The following is a 25,588-nucleotide window of genomic DNA, read 5'->3' on the forward strand; positions in this document are numbered from 1 at the left end:
TTTCATCATGGCAACTTGGCTTTAGCAGTGACAGACCTTTTTTGCTCTATAACTCAAGATAAGCAAACGCAGACAGATAGCTGTTTGCAGACGGTAGTAGAGTTTAGACTGCTTTGTCTTTGTACTACAGCTGTATTTCTTCGGCTTTCTCCGTTCTCTTTTTCTCCTACAAGCAACGATCACATCATACAAGTTTTGAGTATTACACTAGCCTGCAGAAAATCTATTGTAAGGCAAAAACATTAGAGATGCAGACAAAGCCAGCAACAATCATTCCTACCTACCAACATCTTTCTGTCACAAACTTAAGGGAAGACTTCAATTTTAGCTAGAGTATTAGTAGGCCAGGTTTCAGTATGCTAATACACAGTGCATTACCACCTCCAGTTCAGAGAGGAGTGGCTATATAATGGGACATGAGGACTGTGTTTAAACAGATTTAATAGTCTAAAGACAGTCTTGCCCAGAAAAACTTTTATAATTTATCTAAAAGCAGCACATTTAGAGGTTCTTTTGGTTACTATGTATGTTCTTTAATCTCATTTCTAGATCTGCTATAGAAGACAAAAATCCACCCTACTGAACTGTAGCAAACTAAGGATGGCTGCAAAACTATTTTATTATTGAATTATGATAGTGGGCAGGGCTAGTGTTCAGCTTTTCCTCATACTTCTATTGTACAAAGTACAAAAATTGCTGCTGAACGAGACTTTTGTTTAAAACACTAATTATGTCAACTGCAACTAGTTAAATTGTTAGCCTGATTAAATGGAATATTTGGAAAAGCAAAAAAAAAACCCAGTGTCTTTGTAGGAGGATGTGCGCGCACATAGTTCTATATACACCTCTACTCTGCTATAACGAGGTCATGGGGAGCCAAAAATCCCTAACGCGTTATAGCTGAAACCCCGTTATATTGGGGTAGGGGCAGCAGGGCTCCGGCGGTGATTTAAGGAGCTCCAGGCTCCAGTCACTGCAGGGAGACTGGGCTCTTTAAATCGCCGGTGAGCCCTGTGGTCGCAGCACTGGGGTAGAGGCGGCAGGGCTCTGGTGGTGATTTAAAGAGCTCTGGAGCTCCCTGCATTAGCTGGAGCCCCGGACCCTTTAAAGCGCTACCAGAGCCCTGCGAACCCGTGTCATATGGAGTCGCGTTATAGCAGGGTAGAGGTGTACTTGTAATCAGATTTTTAAAACAGTTTCTCAATTAAGAAATCTACAAAAATACTTTCCCAAAGATAATTTAGAACTGGTACCATACTACTGAGGAAGGAAGGTACAGTTCCTGTGAGACTGTCTCATGGAGTTAATGTCCACACTCATTCCAACAGGCTGAGCTCATCAAAAGAAATATTTTTCAACATGGTGCAATATGTCAGCTCTCAAGTGAGCTCAGTCATAGTTGTTGTTTCTCTCTCCAGCTCCCCAGAGAGGAGAAACAGTAAAGGGCTGTCTTTAGCTCTTCTGGCAGGACTGGACAAGTTCTAACTATTCAGGCATGGAAAGCCTTGAGCTGAAGGGGTTTGGTTACTTACTTTTGTGGGCAGGGCTGGCTTTAGGCCTATTCCACCAATTCCCCCGAATCGGGCCCCGCGCCCAGTGAGAATCCCTTCCCTGGTTAGAGGTGCCTTTTTAATTTTTACTCACCTGGTGGCGCTTTGGGTCTTCAGCGGCACTTCAGTGGCAGGTTCTTCGCTTACTCTGGGTCTTCGGCGACACTTCGGCAGCGGGTCCTTCAGTGCCGCTGAAGACCTGGAGTGAGTGAAGGACCCACCGCCGAAGTGCCACCAAAGACTCCGAGCACCACCCAGTGAATACAAGCCCCACGTGGTTTTTTTACATTTTTTTTTTAAAGTCATCCCTGCGAGGGCCCCGTCAAAACTGTTTGAATTGGGCCCCGCACTTCCTAAAGCCGGCCCTGTTTGTGGGGGGATGAGGAGGATGGTCATTTACTTCTCACACCCACCCTCTGCATCTGTCTTCCTAGCTCTTACCACCCAGGATCATCCATTACAGATACAGTTCCACCTTGGATAACTTCACCTCACTCATGAGCATACAGTAATCAAGTTTGGGCTGTAAGGATCCCTTACACACAAAGGGTATTTTGTATCTGAAGAAGCTGCTACAGAGCTTAAACATTGGATGTGCACATTAAGTAACAAGATACTCAAATTGTAGCTGTCTCAGTTAAGGAAAAAACGTGAAGTGAAATTCTGCCACTAGCTTTAGCTTTGCTGGGTTACAGATTAAAAAACCTTACCTATAGAATCATGGTTAAAATAATGAATGGATGAAAACTTTCTAACAGAACTGTTGTTACACCGTAACACTCTGTACCCCCATGTTCACCATCATCATATGATTAGGATATGTTTTGTACAATGCATGCCTTGTGAGGTACCATTTTAAAAGTCTTGATCTGTTGTACTGTATGTGAAGTTATGAAGTACAGTACTGCTATATGTATTACTGAAATATGTTATAAGGTTGGGAAACGCCCACAGTCAGCTGCTCCTTCCTTGCAACTGAAAGGCTATCACTGGCCAGACAGGCGTTAATAGATTCTTTTGGATGGGCCATTCTCTCAGAGGCTCCTTAGGAGAGGGCATGTACACAATGGGGACTGCCCAACCTCCAACTCTGGGCAAAGATCTTTCTAGCAGCTGGAAGAAAGTATAAACGAGGGACAGTGACATCACTCGCCCGCTTCCTCCCCCAACCTGGAAGATCATCTGGAAGACAAAAAGACTTTGAACTAAGGAGATTGGTTCCAAGCTGGAAGGGAGATCAGTGTGAGTAATGGTATTGAGAACTGTGAGCTGCCTGTAACATTATGGTGAAACACTACTTGATTCAAATCTTGATTAGTCTACAGAATTCAGGTTGCAAATTTATTTTTATTTCTAAAGTAACCAACTCTGATCTCTATGCCTGCTACTTATAATCACTTAAAATATATTTTTCTGTAGTTAATAAATCTGTTTTATATTTTATCTAAAACAATGTGTTTTGGGTTAAAGTGCTTGGGAAATCTCAGCTCAGATTACGAAGGCTGGTGCATATCCACTTTCCTTTTAAGAAGTGGCAAACTAATTAATGAGCTTGCACTATCCAAGGAAGTCCTGAGCACTGTAAGAAGGTATATTTCCAGAGTGCAAGGCTAGGGGCTGGAGTGACTGGCTGGGGCCTCTCTCTGTATGATTCATGAGTGGTTCAGGGAGCATTCATGGAATTTAGCTGGGTGAGTGGCTCCACATGCTGATGGCTGAGTGATCTCAGCGCCGGGAGGGGTTTGCTGCTTGTCACTGGCATGGCTTTGTGAGATGACGACCCAGGATGGAGAGTTAAGGCGGTACAGCGGTCCCACAGTTCCAGGTTGTACCCCATGGATTCTGTCACATACACGAACTGGTGAGTGTTAATTGGTTTAAGAGAGAGTAGGGATTTACGATCTCAATTAGAAGTGACCCCCAGAATATTGTGTAAAGTTAAAAACTATGGGAGACTGAAAAGAATAGAAATTAATAGAATTGTATAGATCAGTGGTCCCCAACACGGCGCCCGCAGGGACATCTTAATGCGCCTGTGTCCTGGACCCCGGGAGAGCACCCGTCGAAATACCGCCGAATTTCAGCAGCATTTTGGTGGGGATGCCTCTTGATGACGACGATTGTTGCCAACAAGTGATGTCATCGAGAGGCATCGCCCCCGAATTCCGGCAGGGATGCTTCTTGATGACGCCACTTGTCGACGGCAAGCGGCGTCATTGAGAGGCGTCGCCACTGAAATTCGGCAGCATTTCGGTGGGTGCTCCACTGCCACAGTGGTCCTTTGTCTGGCGCCTGCCAGATGAAAAGGTTGGGGACCACGGGTATAGATATTTACCAAACTGTTAGCAATTAAAAAATACCTTTAATTTCAATAAGCTTGTTGTGGTAGCTTTACAAAGTTAAAGTTCACTCATTTAATCAAATGTCAACATGATTATATTAAAAGGCACACAACTAAGACAAACAACCTTACGGATCTGATTTAAAATAAAAATCAATCATATGTTAATGTTGGTTTCCAGACCTTATAAAGTCTGTGCCACTAAACAACAGTAGCAGTTCTACAGAAAGATAAAGCAAGAAAAACATAGGTGATAACTCTACACTTAAAATTGAGAAATGAGTTTTCATTATTGGTCCTTCACTGTATAGTTCAGTCTATTGCAAACTTCCTCACCCCAGCATTGCCAATAAATCCCAGTTCTGACCCAAGGTATACACTGTTATGTTAGTTCTGGATACTCTTGAGCACAGACTGAATCAGGCTGATTAGTGATACGGATAAGTGACCACCAGAAAGTGGATGGAGCCACCAAAACCCTTCTTCAAATTTGATCTAAGTAGCATTTGAATTTCTGCCTTCAGAGAAGAAAGCCAAGTCTGCTAATTCATTGCATCAACTACTCTGTGAGAAATGTACAACTATTCATTCTCCCTGTTCATGATGCAGATTATTTTGCTCAGAAATGTGCATTTTTTGTTAACTTTGGTCAGTAGCAAGAACACCCAACTCATTTATGTTGATGGGCCTCAGACAGACATTTCAGATCAACTCGATGTTGCAATATTGTTTTCAGATGACTCCAAACTTAACTCTACATTTCCAAGATGTAAGTAATACAGCAGCAAAACCTGCACTGGAACTAGTGGCCCAAAAGTGGCAGAACCAGAATGCAGATACTCTGAAGTCATCAACAGACTAAATATAAATTTAAATTTTGTTTACTAAAATAAGAGCCAAAGCAAATTGAAGTACTTTAACAAAGCCAACCAGATTTCTGTTCAACTATTAAAACACCACGCATACCTCTACATTTGGTGAGATACAAAAATATTAAATAAAATGATTATGCATTTATATAGCACCATAGTAAATACATGTTGAAGTAAAGGCTCATTTTCTCTACCTTAGGATACAGAAGTCTGAAGTTTTGATCTGCCTGATGATGTAGGGGATACAAACATGACTAGAAAGTTTCTCCTAGTTATCCAACAGAATAATTTCTTATCTGCTAATTATTTTCCGTGACTTTGCTACATTAGTGCAAACTGATGTTTGACTGGTGGGCAGGTAAATCCTGCCCTATCTTTCGCAAAGACAGAGTGTCAACCAATAAGAGCTCAGTTTTAGTAAGATATTTCTAAACATCAGCCTGCCCTGGAGAAGCAGCGTTAGAAAATATTAGTTAAACAAGAGAAACTGCTCTGGCAAGAGAAAAACAGTACTGATTTTATGGCCTATATACTCTTTTGGTAAAGGGTTTGGGAGTGTTTCCACAGAATGAGAAAACATGGCACAGATGGACTTTCAGTTCACTCAGAATGCTAGCTACATACTTAAAATCTTTGAGATAAAGGCATCCTCCCCGTTAAAGGAAAGCACATATTCAGTAAAAGGCTGGGTTATTAAAACACGGGAGATAAAAGGGGAAAACAAAGATTTCCAGGGAATTCTCAAAAAGGTTCATGCTGCATGTTCACCACATGTTCTGTGCATGTATACACAGAAGTAGAGAACATGGTCTAGGCAGAATTAACCAGTAATTAAAATGTAAAGCAACTCCTATGACACAGACACATAGCAAGGAATCAAGAGACAGAGGATAGCAGAACACTTTCAAGGTTTAAGATTACTATTAACTGTTTATTATTCCCAAAGACTGGGCCAAGAGAGTCCCAAAATACCTCTAGGATTGATCTTTAGGAAAAGATCAATATCTGTATCATCAGAGCTGAGGAAAGAAAGGTTTAACCACAAAAACTTTTTTGTTTTTTAAAACACACAACTAGTAGGGGGAAAATACAGTACGGGTTATTTCAATACACAACCAAAAAAAAAAAATTTGTGGTTCTACCCCCTCTGGCTACCACTTTGCAGGACACACAATATGTAACCAAAATACCTGCACAACACTAAGTGCCTATGAAGAAACACTGACTCCACTCCATTAAGCTAACTCCACAAGATGGTACACAAACATAAGCACTTTTGTAAATACATGCGGGTCATGACATTTCTACAGCAACTACAGCTGGAATATCCTTCCACTTATTCAGGTGAAATGGAGGACTGCATGGCTCAGTGGGCTGGTAACAGGATGTAGAGCCTCTCTCTAGATCACCACTTCAAATACAGCCCAAACAGGTAGATAAACTTACTAGCATTCTTTGACAGAAAAAACCAGCATCTGATGGCTAGTAGCAGTCCAGTTCCAAGCAGAAAAACTACCATCGAAAAACCCACTCTTATTACCAGTACTAGAAGCAATTTTGTTGGCCACAAGAGCAAAGAAAGTAAAGACTGATAAATGCAAAGTAATGCATATTGGAAAACAGAACCCCAACTATACATATTAAATGATGGGGTCGAAATTAGCTGTTACCACTCAAGAAAGATCTTGGGAGTCATTGTGGATAGTTCTCTGAAAGCATCCACTCAACGTGCAGCGGCAGTCAAAAAAAAAAATGACCAGAATGTTGGGAATCATTAAGAAAGGGATAGATAATAAGGCAGAAAATATCATATTGCCTCTATATAAATCCATGGTATGCCCACATCTTGAATATTGCGTATAGATGTGGTCGCCCCATCTCAAAATAGATATATTGGAAATCAGAAAAGGGCAACAAAAATGATTAGGAGTATGGAATGGCTGCCATATGAGGAGAGATTAATAAGACTGGGACTTTCCAGCTTGGAAAAGAGACGAATGGGAGAGGGGTGGGGGAGATATGACAGAGGTCTATAAAATAATGACTGGTGTGGAGAAAGTAATTAGGGAAGTGTTATTTACTTCTTCTCATAACACAAGAACTAGGGCTCACCCAATGAAATTAATAGACAGCAGGTGACAAAAGGAAGTATTTTTTCACACAACACACAGTCAACTTGTGGAACTCTTTGCCAGAGTATGTTGTGAAGGACAAGACTGTAACAGGGTTCAAAAAAGAGCTAGATAAATAAATGGATAGGTCCATCCATGGCTATTAGCCAGGATGGGCAGGGATGTTATCTCTAGACTCTGTTTGCCAGAAGCTGGGAATGAGCAACAGGGGATGGATCACTTGATGATTACCTGTTCTGTTCATTCCCTCTGGGCCACCTGGCATTGGCCACTGTTGGAAGTCAGGATACTGGGCTAGACTGACCCAGTATGACCGTTCTTATGTTCTGAGTCCATCTAGAGAACTAGCTACCCTTTCCCCTCAAGCAGTGGTCTCCCCATCAACAGTGTGGGGAAGCCTGCACTGCCTCTGCCTAGACTGTATCCATTCTGGGCATAAGTGGAAGACCTCAGGCTCCTGGAATGGTCTGATATAGCTCATTTTTGCTAGCACTTGATTCACATACCAAATTAGGAAAAGAGCCACCTACAGAGTCCTCTATATACTTCTTCCTTATCATGCAATGGCAAATGAAATAAATCTTGCCTAATCTCTAATGTCAGAGATGGTTCAGTCCCAGGTCACTTCCTTCCTATCGCTTTGCAATGATGAAATGAGGAAGCCTATAGTGAGTTTGATTAAAAAGCAATCATGTTTCACTTTAAAAGGTAAGACACTGAACTCCAACTGCAGACAACATGTCACGTTTTTCTCCTTTAAACTATTTTAGCACTATGGAAGTTAGAAAAAGAACAAGACAAAAATAATCTAGACAGTTCTAAATGGCCCCCAATCTACATTTAAGCATGTTAGGGAACACTATTTAAACACATTTATAACTAATACAGTTAACATTGTAGTCTGGGCCAAACTGTTAAAATAGTATTTTAACCTAGGCTAGAAAAAAAACTTTTTAGACACTGTTTGGCCTATCTCCACTGCATACTTCAAACCTCATTAAAAACCAGTTGGGAGAGCTTTCAAATAGAGTTTGTTAACCTTGTTAAAAGGCCAATAGATATACCACTTTGCTTCCCCCAGCACTTACCTGAAAACTAACTGAGCAACAAGAAAAGATGGGCGGGGCAAAGGAGGCAGAGAGCTCCTTCAATGACAAGAAGAAAGCGCAATAGAAGATTCCAGTATGGATACTAACAAAAAACAGAGTACAATGTCAGGACTATGCTTTGTGTTTCCTTTTTAGCCTCCCCAGTACCATTTGGGGGAGAGAAGGCTAAAGGAGTGGGAGCTTTGTTTCCAAAATATTTTTTGGTGTATAACATACAAAGTATACTGCACAACTATGAGACTCTGATGCCAAGACAAATCAGTCTATGGGAAAAAAAAATGTATTCATTTATCAAGCATCAAGGCAAGTTATGGTAGCTTGATAAGCGACCAGACACACATTTATATTCTTGTGTTTGCAAATTACCTTACATAACTTACCACAGGGAAAAAAAAAAGGGAGGGGGGGAGAACACTAGCCAGAAATAAGAGTTTAAAGGAGCTTATTTTTATAGACTCTCCAAGAGATGAAATATGTAGGCGGATATAAAGGACCATGCATATTATGTACCATAACAGGGGTCGTGAGATTACTTAATTCAGGAAAGACCCAATTTATATCATAACATATTTGTGACACAAGGCAACTACCCAGGATGACTAGATTTCAGCAGAGACTTAAAAGGAAAAGCAAAGGCATGGGCAGAGATGCTACATGATAAATGAAGTCAGCCATCTCTGACTATTGTCTGCACAAGATCTAAGCTGTCAGAGGAAAAGCAGACATACCACAGACCACTCCCACTGCTAACTCAGGTTCTGAATCACATTTGGGTGTCTATTCACATGATGAAAATATTTACACAGAGCAAAAACTGTGTCTTAAAAGTAATAAAACAAAGCTCAGAGCAAGGATTAAGAGTTCAGATGGCCCAGGTCAATTACTAATGGGAATAGAATAAAGAAAGGTGTGCTGGATAGATTAGTATTACTTCCTCTATTACTTTCTAATTATTCAAGGCAACTAAAGAGAAGGCTTTGATGAACAGTCTATACTAACCTCCTGCTTTCTTGTGCATGGAGTTTTACCAATATTTGAAGAATATGATATGATATGGGTAAACAGAGTTCAGTGTGCTTACAAAGTTTCTGCCTCCCTCTCCCCCCAACATCTCTAATTTTCTTTCAATAATTGGATAAAAATAACTGTCCAGAGTTCATCTGTGTTTGGGGAAAACATTTAAGATTAACATATTTCAAAATGACATTTATATATCAGAGAGTTTTTTATCTGTTGCCTGGAAATCCTATTGAACTCCATGCTAAGAGACGTGTAACTTCAGGTCAGCTATGCTGAGATGAGTTTATCACTGTTCTAACAGTATTTTTAATTTGTTATATCTTCAGCAAAAATTAGCAGGCTTTGTATGGCGGCTAGTAATTTTTGGGTAAATTTTGCAGGCTGTAAGTATGTACAGCATGAAAAAGAGGCACTGTGCACAGCTTTCCAAAGACAAGCCCCCTATAATTTAAAGGAATATTAAAACACAAGAGTCGGTTTCATTTTTAAAAAAATGCAAATAGGCAGATAATACATCTGCTGCTTTTGTTGCCCCTACTTTGCCTTCTTGGCTTCACTTGGTTTTCCCCTTTTCTTTCCTATAAGAAAATATGAACCATAATTCTTTAAGTTATCAATTGTTTCTTCTTTTTCCTCTATTCAACTATTTGACATCCCATTCTCTCTTTCCCTACTTCATTATCCAACACCTTCTCTATATATTCTCCCTCTTTTCCCTCTGCCTCAAAAATCTCTCTTTACTGTACTATTTTTAAAATGTGCACAATCTTTCTCCCCTGGTCTCTCCCCTATGGTTTGGAGACATTACTTGACAACAAGGAGGAATTAACCCTACATTACCACCTAACAGAAGATAAAAACAAAGGTGGAGGGCATTGCAGTGTGCAGAAAAAGTTAGTGTAAAACGTTACATTTAAGTAAAACAACATATTGTCTTGTAATTAATGTGTAATGCATCTGCACTAGAAAAACTGTCACTTGTAATTCTCAGCCTGTGCAGCTCCATCAGAGGTAGAAATGGAGTCTGTTTAGACAGAGGCATTTTTACCACTGTTTTTTGTCACTGCTGAGACACGTCCACACCAAAACTTCCAACAATGGAGCTGAACCAGTGTGAAATTTAGGATTCTAATTTTGCCAGTGTAGACAAAACCTTAAAGATCAGCAGACTGTTTACATACTCAGCACTGGCACACACAAAAATTCACCAAGCCTTTCTTCACCCTGTTAATAGCAGTCCCTTTCATGTTCTCCACAAGTAGTTTCAAAGCCTGATCTACACAGGAAAAGTTACTGATCACTGATAATGGGTGTCATTCAGAAGTTCACACCACTTCAACTTCAGTGTAGACCACCACAAACAGAGTTTGGCATGGTTTAAGAAAGCCACATTTACAACTGTGCTGAAAACATCTTGTCCTAGACTAGACTAGACTAGACTAGACTATAAGAGGTTTAAAAAACGAATTAGATAAGTTCATGGAGGATAGATCCATCAACAGCTATCAGCTAGGATGGACAGGGATGATGTCCCTAGCCTTTGTTTGCCAGAAGCTGGGAATGGGTGACAGGGGATGCATAACTTGATTACCCATTCTGTTCATTCCCTCTGGCATTGGCCATTGTCAGAAGACAGAATACAAGGTTAGACGGACCTTTAGTCTGACCCAACAGGGCCATTCTTATGTCCTACGCTTGCAATCAGACAAGTACCAAACGAATGACATCAATTGTCAAGAAGAAATTTTTCCTATACCTAGGCCTATGTCCCTCCCACTTTCATCAACAGCATCACTGGCTTCACATGATGCTATGAAGCGCTAGCAGACTATTTTTGCAACAAACTTGCACACCTCACTCCTTAGACAAGAGACCGTCTATTTTTTGTCAAAGTCCAAATTTCTTGGTCAAGTTATAGTCAAGGTCCAAACTCCAGAGCATATTTTTATACCACAAGGACATTAATGATAATAAATAAGTAAAAAATTTCCACATTCATTCAAAAGCATCTGGTAATCCAGATTTGACCCGTGGTCCACCTATTAACTTTCCCTGCCTTAGACCAATCTCAGATCTATGTTCTTACTATCACCAATCATATCATCCTAGTATCTGAACCCTTTATAGGGTGATGAATCTATCGTCAACATTCTTATGAGGTAGGGAAGTATTACTCCATTTCACAGACTGCAGCAGAGCAAGGTTAAGTGACTCATATGAGGTCACATGAGGAGTTTGCAGCAGATCCAGGAAACGAAACCCAGATCTGAGTCCCAGGCCTTAGTCCAGACAGGCTGAGCTGGGCTGCTGTCTGGCAAGGACAGTGAGGTGACTTCACATTTTTTTTCTTTTTGGATGCAGAAGTTGGTGGTCCAGGACAAATAGGCAAATGCAAAAAAGGACAGCAACACACAAGCAGCATCAGTTCATGGGAAGTATTCAAATGTAGGAGAAAAGAAAGTATTTGGGCATTATGACACAAAATATAGTAATTTATCCATGTTATCCACAAACACCTGTCCAATAGTTGACTAGGCAAAATAAAATACACCTCATTTCTTCATCATCCAGGCCTAAAACATTACACATACTATGGAAGCTTTTCCCTTCTTTCATGCTAAAGTTATGGTATATGCTTTAGAAAATGAGACATGCAGAAGAAATTACACTGTGGTTACCAAAAATAAATTGTATAGAAATGTAATATACACACTTTCAAAATAGGAAAAAAATATCAGTAAGACTTAAAGCTCATTGTGACTTGTCAAAATTATTCAGCTCTCAAATATACAAAGGTATACATTTCACTTGTAAATCATGGGACGTTACCTATATTTAAGACCAACATTACAGACCCTGAACAAAGGCTTTGGCAATACTTTCTTTCAGAGGCACCAATGTATCTACATCTGGGAGTGCTGCCAATAGAACAGCTACTAAAACTTCAAAAAAGTTCACAACATGAATAGCCAGCTACTGGCCAAAGTGTTTTAAGATAGGACTTACTGCACACCACCACACTGAATTATAGAGCCTAAAAAAAAGCTTGCAAACAAAGAACGGAACCTGAAACAGTTCTGACACACTAAGCTAGTTGAAGAGCTGGGAAAGGAACTTACCACTCCTCAAAACTCTACCCCTTAGAAAGTATAAATGAGAGACAAAAGCATGAAAAGGGGAATGACAGAGCAAGCAAAAGCGGAAAGGTGAAGACAGCTATTATTTAAAATTATAAATTAAAAAAAAGCATCCCCTCTAACTTAAGCACAGTCAAGTTCTCTAGCAGAAATGAAAAAGTCTGATCGTAGTCCAGTTTTTCTTGTCTTTACTTAGTTGTCACAAAGTTCAAGTTTAATGAACATCTTCACAGTGCAGACTGTGGTGTCAGAGGACCCATAAATCAAGGAAGGCAGACAAAGGATAATGTTTCTGTTGACAAACATTTTTAACAAATTTGCCATCAATAAGAGGAAACAGCTGCAAGCAGAGGCTTGCCAAATAAAGTTATGTGCATACAACAAAGCCCCTCCTTGGGCTTGTGCACTAATTCTTCACAGTTTAAAAAAATACTTAAGCTCATGTTAACAGAAATAAAAAGCTACATTTTCCCCAACATCAAGCCTGTTTCTTCTAATATTTGTGATGAAATTTTCCTCTCAGCCCAGAACAGATCAGAACTCTCCCCAATCAAGGTACTATACTTGCCAAAAGTTTTCCTTTTGGTCTTGATATTTACATATATGCGTACAATCAGACCCATAACAGTATGTTTAGAATACATGAACTAATTTTTTTAAAGTATATTCTTTACCAGTGTACAGACAAAAAAGCCATGTGCATTATGTAGATTCTTGGTCAAACTACTTACTCAAGTAACACTACTAATGAAGAAAACAAGTAGCCATTCACCAACCATCCCCTTGAAACTCAGCCCTCTCAGATGCCTTCAAACTATTTCACTAGAGTATTACACTTGACATTTTTAAACACTGGTATAAATTCAAAAAGTTTGATAGAAATTCCACATTTATATGGCTACCAATTAAGTTTTAGAGACAAATCAACACAGCTTTTAATTCCCCATTCCTTAAAAATGTTGGACAAGACCAAGGGTTACTTTGCCAGTAGTCTACTTCACAACATTGTTCAAGTCCCCCTCTCACAATGTATCTCCACTTTACAACATTATCTTTACAGAGTTTCCCTCACTACACACTTATTTGTGCCTATGAAATCAAATGAAATAAAAAAGTCTGCTCCAAACTAAAAGTTTTCCCCATTTTGCTATGCATGCCAACTCCCTGTCCTGTACCTCTCCCTTAATTTCTAAAATGACGACAACCTGATTGTTACCTTAGCACTTTACCCACCGCCTGTAGAACCATTTTGCAGCTTAATCCAGTTTTGGGATTCTGGGAGAGTACGGGTCTGTCTCCAGAGAGGTTACAATGATCCCCAACCATGGTACAAAGAGAAAATGAGGGATGGGAGGGAAAAGCTGAGGGGAATGGCCAGTACAGCCTCACCTCCACTCTTCAATCTCTCTCCCTGTAAAAACGAGTCCAACCACATTCACAGAGTGTACACAGCTTACTTCATCCAGTCCTCCCTCCCTCTTTTCCTGAGCCAATAAGCAAGCAGTAAGAGAAAGAGGGGAAAAAAAAAAAACTCAGCTAGAAAAGACAAACAGCTGCTCCTTTAAAAAAAAAAACAAAAAAAAAAACATTCTGAGCTAGAGCCAAGTCTGAGGAGCCAGGGCCAATAAGGGAGCATCTGAATTGGCCTTTTCAAACCGGTGCCAGCTGTGCAGCAAGACAAGAGTAGTAGTGTGAGGGATAAGCAAGCCTCTTTCAGCCAAGCTCTTTGCAGTACTGTGCTGGGAGACATATTTCATTAACTAATCCCTGTAGAGGAAAGGAAGCAGCACGTTTACACCCAACTTCAAATTTTATCACTCTTATCGTCAGTGCAAAAGGCTAGATAGACAAAGATGCATTCAGGTACACAGCAAAACCCATTTCTAACAATATCAGCTTATGAAGTCTTCCACCATGCTCTGCAAGACACTGCACAATAATTTCATACCACAAGCAGAAAAACCCAGGCAGAGGGAGAAATTCTACATAAAGAGAAGAGAAATTGTTCCAAACACAATGGAACAAATCATAATCTACAAAGTAAAACTTTTAGGTATTTTTAAGTGGAGAAGGAGGGAGCTAAGATGGATGTGAAGGGGTTGGGGACATCCTAAGAGCATGCACAGCAAAGACACAATTATGTAATAACCTAAAGCCCGATAGTGAAATCTCTAAAAGATACTTCCAGATAGAGTCAGGATGAAGTTCAAAATCAGCAGAAGTAACAGTCAATTTGCAAATTTATAGGCAGCAAATAGTAAACAAGACCAAGTGGGCATTATAGGATCATGGCTGTTCAAGACAGTGAGCAAGCATGCTATTGTTTGCAGCTTGTGCAGAGTCTAATGAAGTAACCCTGCTGAAAGCCCTCCTAGAAGTGGGAATAATTAATCTTCATTATCAACAAGTAGTGTGTTGCTCTTTATGGCTTGTCTACACTGCAACTTTACAGTGGTGCAACTTTCTCTCTCAGGGGTGTGAACCCCCTCCCCCCAAGTGCTGCAAGTTTCAGCGCTGTAACGTGGCACTGTAGACAGTGCATGAGCACTGGCAGCTACGCCCTTCGTGAAGGTGAGTTCTCCTAGCGCTGTGCTGTGACTACACAAGCCACTGATGTGTATCAGAAGACTGTGGACATCTAATTCTACCAGTATTCTCTCCATGGCTCAGTCAAAAAGCCCAGGGAGAATACTGTTTTGCATTTATGTAGTACCTTCTATCCAGAGGATTTGTAATCAATTAACTTTAGCCTCAATATCCTCTTTAAGTAGAGGAATATGACAGTAGGAGGTACTTTTATCCTTGTGCTTCCAAGTGATCCAGCTGAGACAGAGGATAAGTGACTTCTCCAGTGTCACACAGGAAGTCTGTGGAAGGGCTGGAAAAAGAAAACAACTCTCTCCAACTTCTAGTCCTGTGCCTTAACCACAAGATCATCCTCTCTCTTGGAATAATCTGATACTGGCCAAACTCTCCCCCACCCCCCTAAATAATGCAAACTTGTTATATTAAGTCAATCATACTACTAGAGTGAGGCAGAATATCCACAGAAGGAACACACAGTAGCAAGGGAAACCCACGCAACTTTATTCACCAACTAAAATTCACAAAGACATCTAGCCCTTTTAAATCAGCTGTAAAACAATAAGCATTTAAACATTTTTACAATTACACTAACAGACAAAATATTAAGGGAAAACCTTATTGTTTCCAAGTTAAAGAAGATTTCATAGCTCAAACGAAAGTAAATATGAAACACTATGATAACACTGTTACGATTTTAACAAGAAAGATGGCCTCTCCATGCCTCATTAGTAAGCTGAAAGATTCACACTATCAGATAGAAGGCTTCAACATCCTCACATAGAGGACTGGACTTAGGAACTTTCGTGATACACCTCTTGAGAAGGATGTCAAACAAGAAACTGAGACTTGAACAATTTGGAAACTCATGATCCTTTCCCCTTGACATATGCGATCAGTGATCCATTTGCAGATGGTTAACCTCTGTGCCACACTTCCACTTTCAATGCTCTCTTTTGTGAAACATTCTCCCCTCCCCCAGAACACTCTTCTTTTCCTCTATTTCTCCAACTATCAGTTCTCTATTTGGCAAGCTGCATCCCTTCTTTGGGCTGACTGTACTGTCCAGTTGTATGCTTACATAAAATCCAGTAACATCTTGTTGTTAAAGATGCTGTGTCTCAGTTCTTATTTTAAATACCCCAAAATCATGCAACCGAAAGTAAAGGTTTTTAGAAAGCACAACTCAGCCACTTCGAGCAGGTATGTTTTATTATGTATGATGTCAAATTTAGTAACTTAAAACATATGTGCAACATGGCCATTTGGTGCCATGGAAAGTCATAACTTCGGATTTTAAGAATTTTAAAACAAGAGACTTTGACCATAAGTTCAATGAACAGATTTATCTGAAAACAGTCATATCCAAAAAGGAGTACTCAAATGCAGCATATTTATTTGAAGGTGTAATCATTGAAAATAATGATGTATGTTCATACTGATATTCACCTGAATTACAACCATGGTGTACATTAAAGGTCCAATGTCAGACTTCATACGCAAGTAATTATATTCTTCCCCTTTAAATTATCCTGAAAGTTCCTCCTGGATACATAGTCTTCGTATACTATCTCAAAATTCTGCACAATTGTTTAGCAGCTGCTTAGTTCCACCTTGGACATACGTGCCTTTCAGTAGTAGAAGTGTTATCCCCGTGTGGTAGGAAAGGGATATATAGGGACCAATGAGGCTTTTTTTGGAAGGTGCACTGAAATTAGAGAATAAAAAGTGTCAGATCCCCACAGTGGGCGTGTGAGAGGGGTAGACCAGTTACAGACACCATGCTTTGTTAGGGTAACAGAATCATAGACATCTGAGCGTAGATTGCTCCCAGTACACAAGATAAATTACTAAAGTTAATCTTCTAAGTGATGACATAGGGTAAGAAAAGGTACCAATCAAAGACAGTGGGAAAGGCAGAGCACCCCCCTGACATCTATTCACAAAACACATGCATATACCGAGGACACACCTTCCATACTAACTCCAGCCACTGCCAGACCAAAGACAAAGAGCTTTATGATTGACATCATCTACACTCAGACCTCACCCTGATGGGAATGTTGACCCGTCAGGCCAAGGAGTGATATTTAGTAATCTTATGAATAATGCTTTGTGTGTTTATAACCATTTTATAAGCAACTGTTGCTCACTTTGCTATTTATTTGCCTCTTTCAGGGTTCCATAAAAGCAGCATAAAGTAGGTAACACAGGGAAGTATAGTAGTATCAAGAGGCTTGGAAAAGAACAAGTCAAAACCACTCAGACAAGCGAATAACGTAAGAAACAAAAATAGAGGCCATTAAAGTGCAACTCAGCATTTATATGAAAAATGAGGGCTTGTAATGTCAGATTGTAAAGTTCTGTTTTAAATTAAATTGCAGTCTATTGTGTGTCCCTGCCTGCCATGTAATATTTCAATTCAGCTAGCTAATTGCCCCTTTTGTTTGATTTTAATATGCTTGTGCTATTACCTTGCCAAGTAACCTTTCTAATTACCTCAAAACGTGTCCCCAGTGCTCTGGGACCACTCAAGAATTAGCAGCAGGACGTTTACATCATTTAGTTTACCTCCAAGTCTTATTTACATTGGAAAGTAATTTCAGTCTTCATTCTGCTATCATCCCAACAACAGCAGTAGGGGAAAAGCACTTAGTGTTTTGTCCAAATTCAAAGTCTCATAACTCCTGATAGAAACTGAGGGCTTGTCCACACAGAGCTGCAGTGTGTCCATTAACTGGTTTGTGTAGACCATGCTGGCATGCCCAAAAAGTTCCCTAGTGTACTTTAGCATAGTACTATTTTAAGGTGCACTCCAGAACTTTTTGTTGGTGCTAGCAGGGTCTACTTGGGCCAGTTAGTGTGCAACACATGGGGCTGCTTTAAAAATCACACCCTCATGGAACACATTGTCTCTCTGTGTAGAGAAGCTAGGGTTGCCACCTAGCCAGTTTTTGACTGGCCTGGCCAATTTTTCTGCTGTCTTGTCTGTTACCCATCAGAGATGTGGCATGTCAGTGTTTATTTTTGCTGCCCATGCAGCAGTCTTGGCTCCTGGGAGTGTCACAGCCTGGACAGCGCCCCGGTCCTGTGCTGCATGCATGCAGCATCCCAGGCCCTTGCCTGCCGGGGCCACCACAACTCCTCTTGGTGCTGAGACTGAAGTGGGGGAAACAGACTCATCACTCAGGGACAGGAGTCACCAGCAACAGGGGTGAGATGGGGCCCACAGCCAGTGGCCCATTTTTCTTTGCCTCAGAGATGACAACTCTAACATAGGCCTTAAGAGTGAAGTCAATCCGGAGGCAGAAAAAGTTTAGTGATGGGGTGGGGATCGTATAAGGAGGAAAGATGTCAGAAACATACTTTCAACCCCAACCCAGAAACATCAGGATGGAAACATGCCCTCCTGACCACAAAGTGTGCTGAGATAAAAGCCCTGTAAATCAATTGATGCAAGAATTTCAGAAAATTAATCAAATTTGATAAATACTTTCAAAACGTTGACACAGTATCTAAACTGACCAGTATTTTACTATATTCATAAAGCTCTGGTGGCAAAGATTAAGAGTCAGTATTTGGAGCAGCAACCACTTTCTTTAGCTTCAGCTGTGGCTATGTTTTGCTCTGCAACAGGCAGAGAGAAGAGACTGGTACATATCTTCACTAAATCTGAAACACCAGAAACAAACATCTATCCTGTTGGGGGCAAGAGCAGCAAGTTGGAGTGCACAAATCAGAAGAAGTCTAATATGAACCTGCAAAAGTCTTCAAGATTTTGTTCAAATGCCAACAGGAATTCTTAAAGCGGTTGAATTGTGGGCAAGACCCACAAAAAGCAGGATGGTCATTGAGAGTTCAGCTCAATAAAGTCAGACCGTACCAAAAAACAGGAAAGTGAGAGTTACTGCATGTACTAAGCAAAAATAAATCATGAGTAGATTGATCAGAAAACTTCTAGCGAGTATGTAGGCCTGCACCCATACTACCTTGTGCTGAGATCACTTCAGATCTCTAGCTAAATGGAGTTAAGTCAGATCTGTATTTGAACGCGACACTACTAAAAAAGATGGAGGTGTTTGAGTAGAGATAACGGTTCAGCAGATTACACTCTTGCCTGTATCAATATTGAAAAAAAGCCTAAGAGTTGTTAAGGACTGCTATGCTGTTGGAGGGTCAGTTTTCTGAATTAGGGTACATCTTCAATGCAGAGTTAATGCAAGTTATCTACATTTTACAAATTCAAGTGAAAACCTTGCAATGGCCCAATGCCAAACCAGACAGCACAGCAGTGCCTGGTTGGAAGGCACAATTCACTTCAAACAAGAAAAAAAACCTTATGTTTCTCTACATTCTCTCCCCCTTTCGAGAAAAGATATCCACATTCTCTCTCAATAAGAAAAAAAAATCCACAAACAAGATTTAGTTTCTGCTAAAAAGTACAGATACACTGATGATCTGGTACATGTATCCTTCTGAAAGCACCAGCACATGACTGCAACATACATACTAAGAAGTGAAGTCAGAGGAAGCAATCTTATTGAAAAAACTTATCTGCCTCAGTGCAGCATGGGCGAGTTGCTCCTGGCAGACAGTAAGAAATGGGGTGCTCAGTTTATGTCATTCCTAACCATTGTTGTTCTGTTTTTTTTTTCCTGGAGATCATAACAGATGGGAGTTTCATCTCAGACTTAACTATTCCTTTTATTTTCTTGCCCTAATTCTGAAGCTCAAATGGGCTGCTCTCCAAGGAAGGATTAGTGCAATAATGTATTTTAATATTAAAGAGCTAAAGTGAAAGACTCCTGTTGTTCTCCTTCCATCCCACAAAACACCCAAGACCCCTAGCTTCATATAAAAAGGCTGAGCTTCTAAAACTTGGCTAAGAAAGTCTCCCCAGGGTCATTTAACATTCTGAACTACTTTCTACACATATACATAACCTCCCTGTAAGGTGTACAACACAACTACTGTTTTCAGTTTTACGTCAATATGGCATAGCAATCGAAGCCAAACTGCAAACGGTCATGGAACTCTAGGCTGAGGGATACAAGGTGTAATCAGCACAGAGAGGGAGGGTCCCAGAGTCAACAGTTCTCATTGGACAAGACTATCCATGCTTTGGGTGGGAAAGGAGTGGAAGGAAATAAGTGGAGACTGCTTGAAGTTTTCCCAGACACAGAGCACCATTCACGAAGCACGAGTTTCTCCCCCTACTTGGTGTTATAACTCCAGCCCCATTTCAGTCTGCTCCAGGCAGCATTACTGTAGATGATTTTATTTGATAATGTCACACTTAGATGAGGGCACAGGGAAAAGAAGGATTCATAAAAGTAACTATGAAATATGCTTGAGGAGAATTCTCTCCAGGCATGCTATATTAAATACATGTGGAAACACATAGTTTACATTATGTGATATTAAACAGTAGAAGCTATTCAGTGCAACTCTCAGCACCTAACAAAAAATTTCTCAACTACACTTGTTAAAAGCAAGGCCACAAAACTCTGAAGGCACAAAATGAACTTGGTTCACCCAAAGCCCAGGACTTGTTAGCATCCTCACAATTAGGCTCATTACAGGATTAGCTTCACCTGGAACACGCGTGCTGCACCTTCACCTATTTTCAAAACACCTAACAGTGCCAGCTTAATAGGTGCGTATCAGCTCCTACAATGCAAATATGCCATAAACCATCTAGTTAAGATAAAAAACTGTAGGAGTTTCTGAGACCAAATAGTTCCCAGATGCAGCTGGGTCTTGAGCTGTTTTACTGTTGTTTGTATTGCAGAAGACCAGTTTAGGGGAGAGAAGACCACTTTACAACCCCAAGGTAAAACCTGTTTGGACAGTGTGCATGTAATGGCATGAGAGAGAGGCAGACACATAGCAGAAAGAATTTAACAAGTATCTCATCTCAGTGACCTACTTACTGCTAAATGCAAGTCAGAAAAAATTGGTTAGAAATACAACCCCAAGTAGTAATGCTGAACATGGTTACTTTGAGGGTTCACCCTCAAGTCTGACATATTGCTGAAATCTTTTCGATTGATTATGAAGTACTTTTGGCAACTTACACATATATTTTTAAATGATAGGTTAGGGAGGGGAAGTTAAATTTTAAACATAGAAAAATATGTATGTATATTTACATGAAAAAGCAAAAACTCCACCTCCGTACACTTTGTTATAGTTGAGTTGTAAATCCAAAGTAGTAATGACATGGCTCCCATAGCAATTGCAGCTTCGCTCCCTGATAAGTATGTTCTTTTTTCTGTACTTGTAAACTTTAGTGCGCACATCCCCACCCCCATTTTCTATCTCCTCACGTCTCTGAAATCTTAATTACAAAAATGAATTTAGTTTTCACTTTGATGTTAAAGAGGACAGTGTTGGTACACTTGACTGAACACAATTATCCATTTAATTCACATTTTAAATGCTTGGAGACTATATAACTCATTGTACCACACTTTCCAGAGAACACAAAATTTGAACAGAATACTCACATGTTCAAACATGGTACAGTGGATTCAGATTAAAGAATGACTAGCTAGTATCCAGAGTACTCAAGTTTAAGACTGGTTTATGCTGTACTCAGTATTTCATTCTCCAGACACTGATAGAGCACGTGTATCTGGACCACAGCAGTCTGCTATATTAACGAATTAGAAGAAAACAGAATCCCATGCATGCTGTCTTCAAATTTTTTAAGTTTACATAATTTGTAGATAAAAATGTCTTCAAAAACAGGACAATGACCCTAATATTTATTGAACTAAATTCATGCATAAGTTTAATTTAGTGTTTTTTATTATCAAAGAGCATCTGAAAGATTGAGTTATATAAATTACTATTTCTTTCTTTACACTATAACAATTCAAAAAACGTATATAAGTGGATTTCTCTCAAAATGTCAAGTTTCCTCCCCGGTCTCAGGGTTAGTGTAAGTAATTTTAGCCTAAGGGTAACTTCCCCAAAAAACAGTAAACATTTCAAAAGAATTTATGATGCAAGTGCCTCCCATGCTTCTGTTAAAAATCATGCCAGTGACACAGATGTTATTATAGTGACACATGCATGGACTGTTATATACCCTGGTTTTTAAGAGCTTGTAACTCTGATCTAGATAAATAAAAAATGAAAAAACCAACAGATGGGCTATATCTTTAGAGACTGACTGAAGACTAAAATAAAGAAAGCTTTTAAGAACGAGTCTCATCAGGCCATGCACAGAAAGCATATGGGATCCGTCCTGATTAAGCATCATATTCATTGAGATAAAAAGGGGGAAATATGTAAACAAAGTCAGCTGCAGGTGTGGATGGAAGTTTCCCTCTTTAAAGAGCTCTGGTTGTTGGGTTTGGTTTTGGTGACATTGCTTGGTTTGCTACCACTGGCTTGTGCAAACTTAGTTCAGATTACAATCTCCAATTCACACACATATACTTGCCTAGATTTATGGTTTTTTTCCTTGTTAGCTGTTAGGGCTCTGAAATGGGCCTTCATTGGCTAGAGAAAGGAATAAAAAGCAGTGGATAACAGAAGAAATTCACTGTTTGTGAAGTTCTCTATTCACCACTTTCAGCGTTCCTAGCCTTGTACTGCAGCAGATTGTTTGCAGCCAGCACTGTTACATAGTAAGAAAATTCACTTGCCTTAACTGAAATTGGCTGCTCTACTAGAGAGAAAGTCTTGAGGTTAAGTTATTGAACTGGGACTTAGATTGGAGTTAAACTCTTGGCTTTACCAAAGACTTCATGTATGAGTTTCAAATAACCTAGTCTTTGGGCCTCAATTCCCCCATCTGCAAAATACTACTACTTCCTTCTCTAATCTGTCTTGTCTATTTAAGCAGCAAACTATTGGCTCCAGGGACTGTTTTAGTATCTGTATGTACAGAGTCTAGCACAGGGGTCCCCAACGCGGAGCACCTGCCGAAATGTCGCAGCAGCATTTTGGCGGGGAAGCCTCTCAATGACGACGCTTGCCATCGACAAATGACGTCATCGAGGCGCGTCGCTCCCGAATTTCGGTGGGGCACCTCTCAATGACGTCGCTTGTCTATGGCAAGCGACGTCATTGAGAGGTGTTGCCGCCGAAATGCTGCCAAAATTCAGCAGCATTTTGGCGGGTGCGCCACCGCCACAGTGGTCCTTCGGCTGGTGCTCGCCAGCCAAAAAGATGGGGGACCACTGGCCTATGCACAACAGAATGTTAATGTCCTACCACAATATAAATGCTACAGTGTTACCAATGCTTATACCCAGCATGAAGCAATGTCAACATCATCTAGGCTTTTGAACAACAGCCAATCTGAACCGGGGACAGACTGTGTGAAAGAAAGGGGCTGAAAAAGAGGTTCAGATTCCTCAAAACAAGATAGACCAATTATTATTTACTATTTCTATTATTTCAGTGCCTAGCAGCCCCCGTCATGGACCAACACTCCATTGTGTTATGCACTGTAACAAACACAGATTAATGAAGCAGTGATACCCAACAGGATTCTAGAAGAGAAGGCTGTAATAGAATCCTATTTTTTAAATGACTGATGAAAAACACCTTGCTACTAGGAGAAAGCTCTGCTGAAAAGGTTAATTGTACCAGGATATATAAGCAGGTGACAGGGGAAAAAGAGAGGTAATATGTTCCAATGGATAGAGAGTCAGGACTCCTATGTTCGAAGTCCAACTCTGTGACTAAATGCAACTGACTTCCTGTCAGAATTCAGCATCTATTTGTGCCTCCTTTTCTGCACATATCTAAAGAAGAGATTACCTACCTATTGTAATAGGAAGGTTGTTAAAGGTGTATAAAGTAATTTGTGATCAGATGAAATGCACAATATGTGAAAATTATTAGCATTAGTATCAGGGCTAGTTTGCTAAAGTATTTTTTCTAGGTTTGTCTTTTAGCGCAGAAGAGACATAATGCCAACAATATTTGGGGTGCAATATATGTAACTTGTCTCCTATCTACTTACTGCACCTTACCAAAAGGCAGGTTATGTGCATGAGGCAACTAGCCCCAATCCATAATAAGCAAATCCTTGTCTCCTTGACATTTTGATCTAAAAATTATGCAAAACTCTGGAAAATACACTCCTTCTGGAATATAAATAGCAACCTTCCCCTTACAGTTACAATATATTCTGATGAGAACTGCATCATGACCAGGACACTTGCTATGAAGACAAATATTTATAATTATTCTTAGTGTGCTATAATTTTTTCCTAAATTATAAGAATACATACATGCACATACACACTTAGTCCAAAACTACATTTTTTCCCCACTTGACACTCTTGGTTAAGAAACAGTTATTTGTAACTTCACTGCTTTTTATAAAGTAGCATCATGCACTCTTCACTTTTTCGCCACACAAGCTCCCATGTCTCTTTAAAGTCTCTCAACAGGGTTGGCTTTTTGAAATCTTGCATAAAAATTAGTGTTCTTTTTCGGGGTCCTGCTTGAAGTCTCATTTTCTAAAAATAAAAATCAATCAGTTTGAAGTATATGTTTAGCAGGGGAGAGAGAAGAAAAGGGGCTTCCACTAGCATTCTTTCACAAAATAGGCCTGTCTGACATCAGAGAGGGATACGGTGTACTTTTGATGTGTGTACACTCTGAGCGTTAACAGCAGTTACCACCAGTAGAATGTAGTAAAGTGCTGAGTGTGACATTCAAACTTTACAAGCATTTCTGTTAGTTCTCCAATAGCCTGAAATACCCCAGATTTTTCAGAACAGACATAGCCCAGTATTATCTTATTTACATGCTTATCCTAGTCAATGCTTGAATCAACTGAAGTACCCATACTTGATTACATAAACCAGCACATTTTACTTTGTGTACAAGGCCAACTAGTCTGTGGAAGCCAATGACTTCAGTTGTGGTTGGAAATGGAAACCATGATTGATCAGAAGATTGGAGCAACCTTTAATCTCATGGTGATGCCTGGACACAGAAATACATCAACTCCTCACCCACCCACCCCAGGTGGAAAAATATAACCAACTTTACGTTGTTAAACAATGTACAAAAACATGGTCTAAGGTTAAAAAGAGTTTTCCACTTAAGTGCTTTTCAGAAATTCAGAGAATGAATATATTCTATAAAAAACTCTCTTCTGAGGCAGGGTGAAGGAGATTACAGTTTCTTATTAACAAGACCAGAAGGATAAAAACACATTAAAATCAGTCAGTTCTAGCTCTAATCCCTAGTGTACAAAAAACTGTGTGTTAACCATAATAAATTTATCACTGTGTAACACCAACTCCCAGAGTAAGGGGAAGTCAACTGGAATAGCTATTCCAGAATACAGCCCTGTGTGGACACACTGTTCTGGAATAAGCAGAATCCAAAATGGATTAAAAGCTAAACCAGAAAAAGGCACTCATTCTGGTGTCCATAGGAAGAGTTATTCTGGAATAACTAAAGCAGAGTGTGGGTTTAAAGCACAATGTAACCTAAAATAGTGCTTGTTGCACTTTAAAGTTAAGACTAGATGCTCACAGAATAATCTGTAAAGTAATAGCTATAATCAGAAATCCTCACAGTGTACTGGAGGAGTGGGGAAGTGCTGTGAATCAAGAGGATAAATAGCTCCTTGGTTTATTTGTAAATCTTCCTGTCAGTGGGTTTCAACCATAAAATTGTCTCTTATACTGTTTCCCTTGAGTATTCTACAGAATTTCTCTGAATACTAATGTTACTTGTCTCTCTATTAAGGAAAAAAAATCTTTGCATCTCTAATCAAATCAGTAACAATGGCCAAGACTTCATCCCACACAAGTTTTTGTTATATCTGATCAAACATTCTTGAGAAGAAAAATTAACTC

General features: G+C 39.9%; 1 protein-coding gene across 10 annotated transcripts in view; it reads right to left on the bottom strand.

Annotated features, from left to right (window-relative positions):
- MOB2 (MOB kinase activator 2) overlaps window positions 1–25,588 on the bottom strand; it is a 160,192-nt gene that overhangs the window by 29,687 nt on the left and 104,917 nt on the right. The window contains exon 1 of one of the 10 annotated variants that reach the window (XM_050953749.1): window positions 13,378–13,534. The exons of 8 other annotated variants lie outside the window; for them this stretch is intronic. In XM_050953749.1, the coding sequence (XP_050809706.1) occupies window positions 13,378–13,487 (110 nt within the window). In that variant the 5' untranslated portion in view covers window positions 13,488–13,534. Of the gene's footprint in view, window positions 1–13,377; window positions 13,535–25,588 lie in introns of those variants that run through there. One more of the 10 variants, XM_050953752.1, reaches the window with a different exon arrangement.

The sequence above is a fragment of the Gopherus flavomarginatus genome, chromosome 5, assembly GCF_025201925.1.
Source record: "Gopherus flavomarginatus isolate rGopFla2 chromosome 5, rGopFla2.mat.asm, whole genome shotgun sequence".
Taxonomy (NCBI): Eukaryota; Metazoa; Chordata; order Testudines; family Testudinidae; genus Gopherus; species Gopherus flavomarginatus.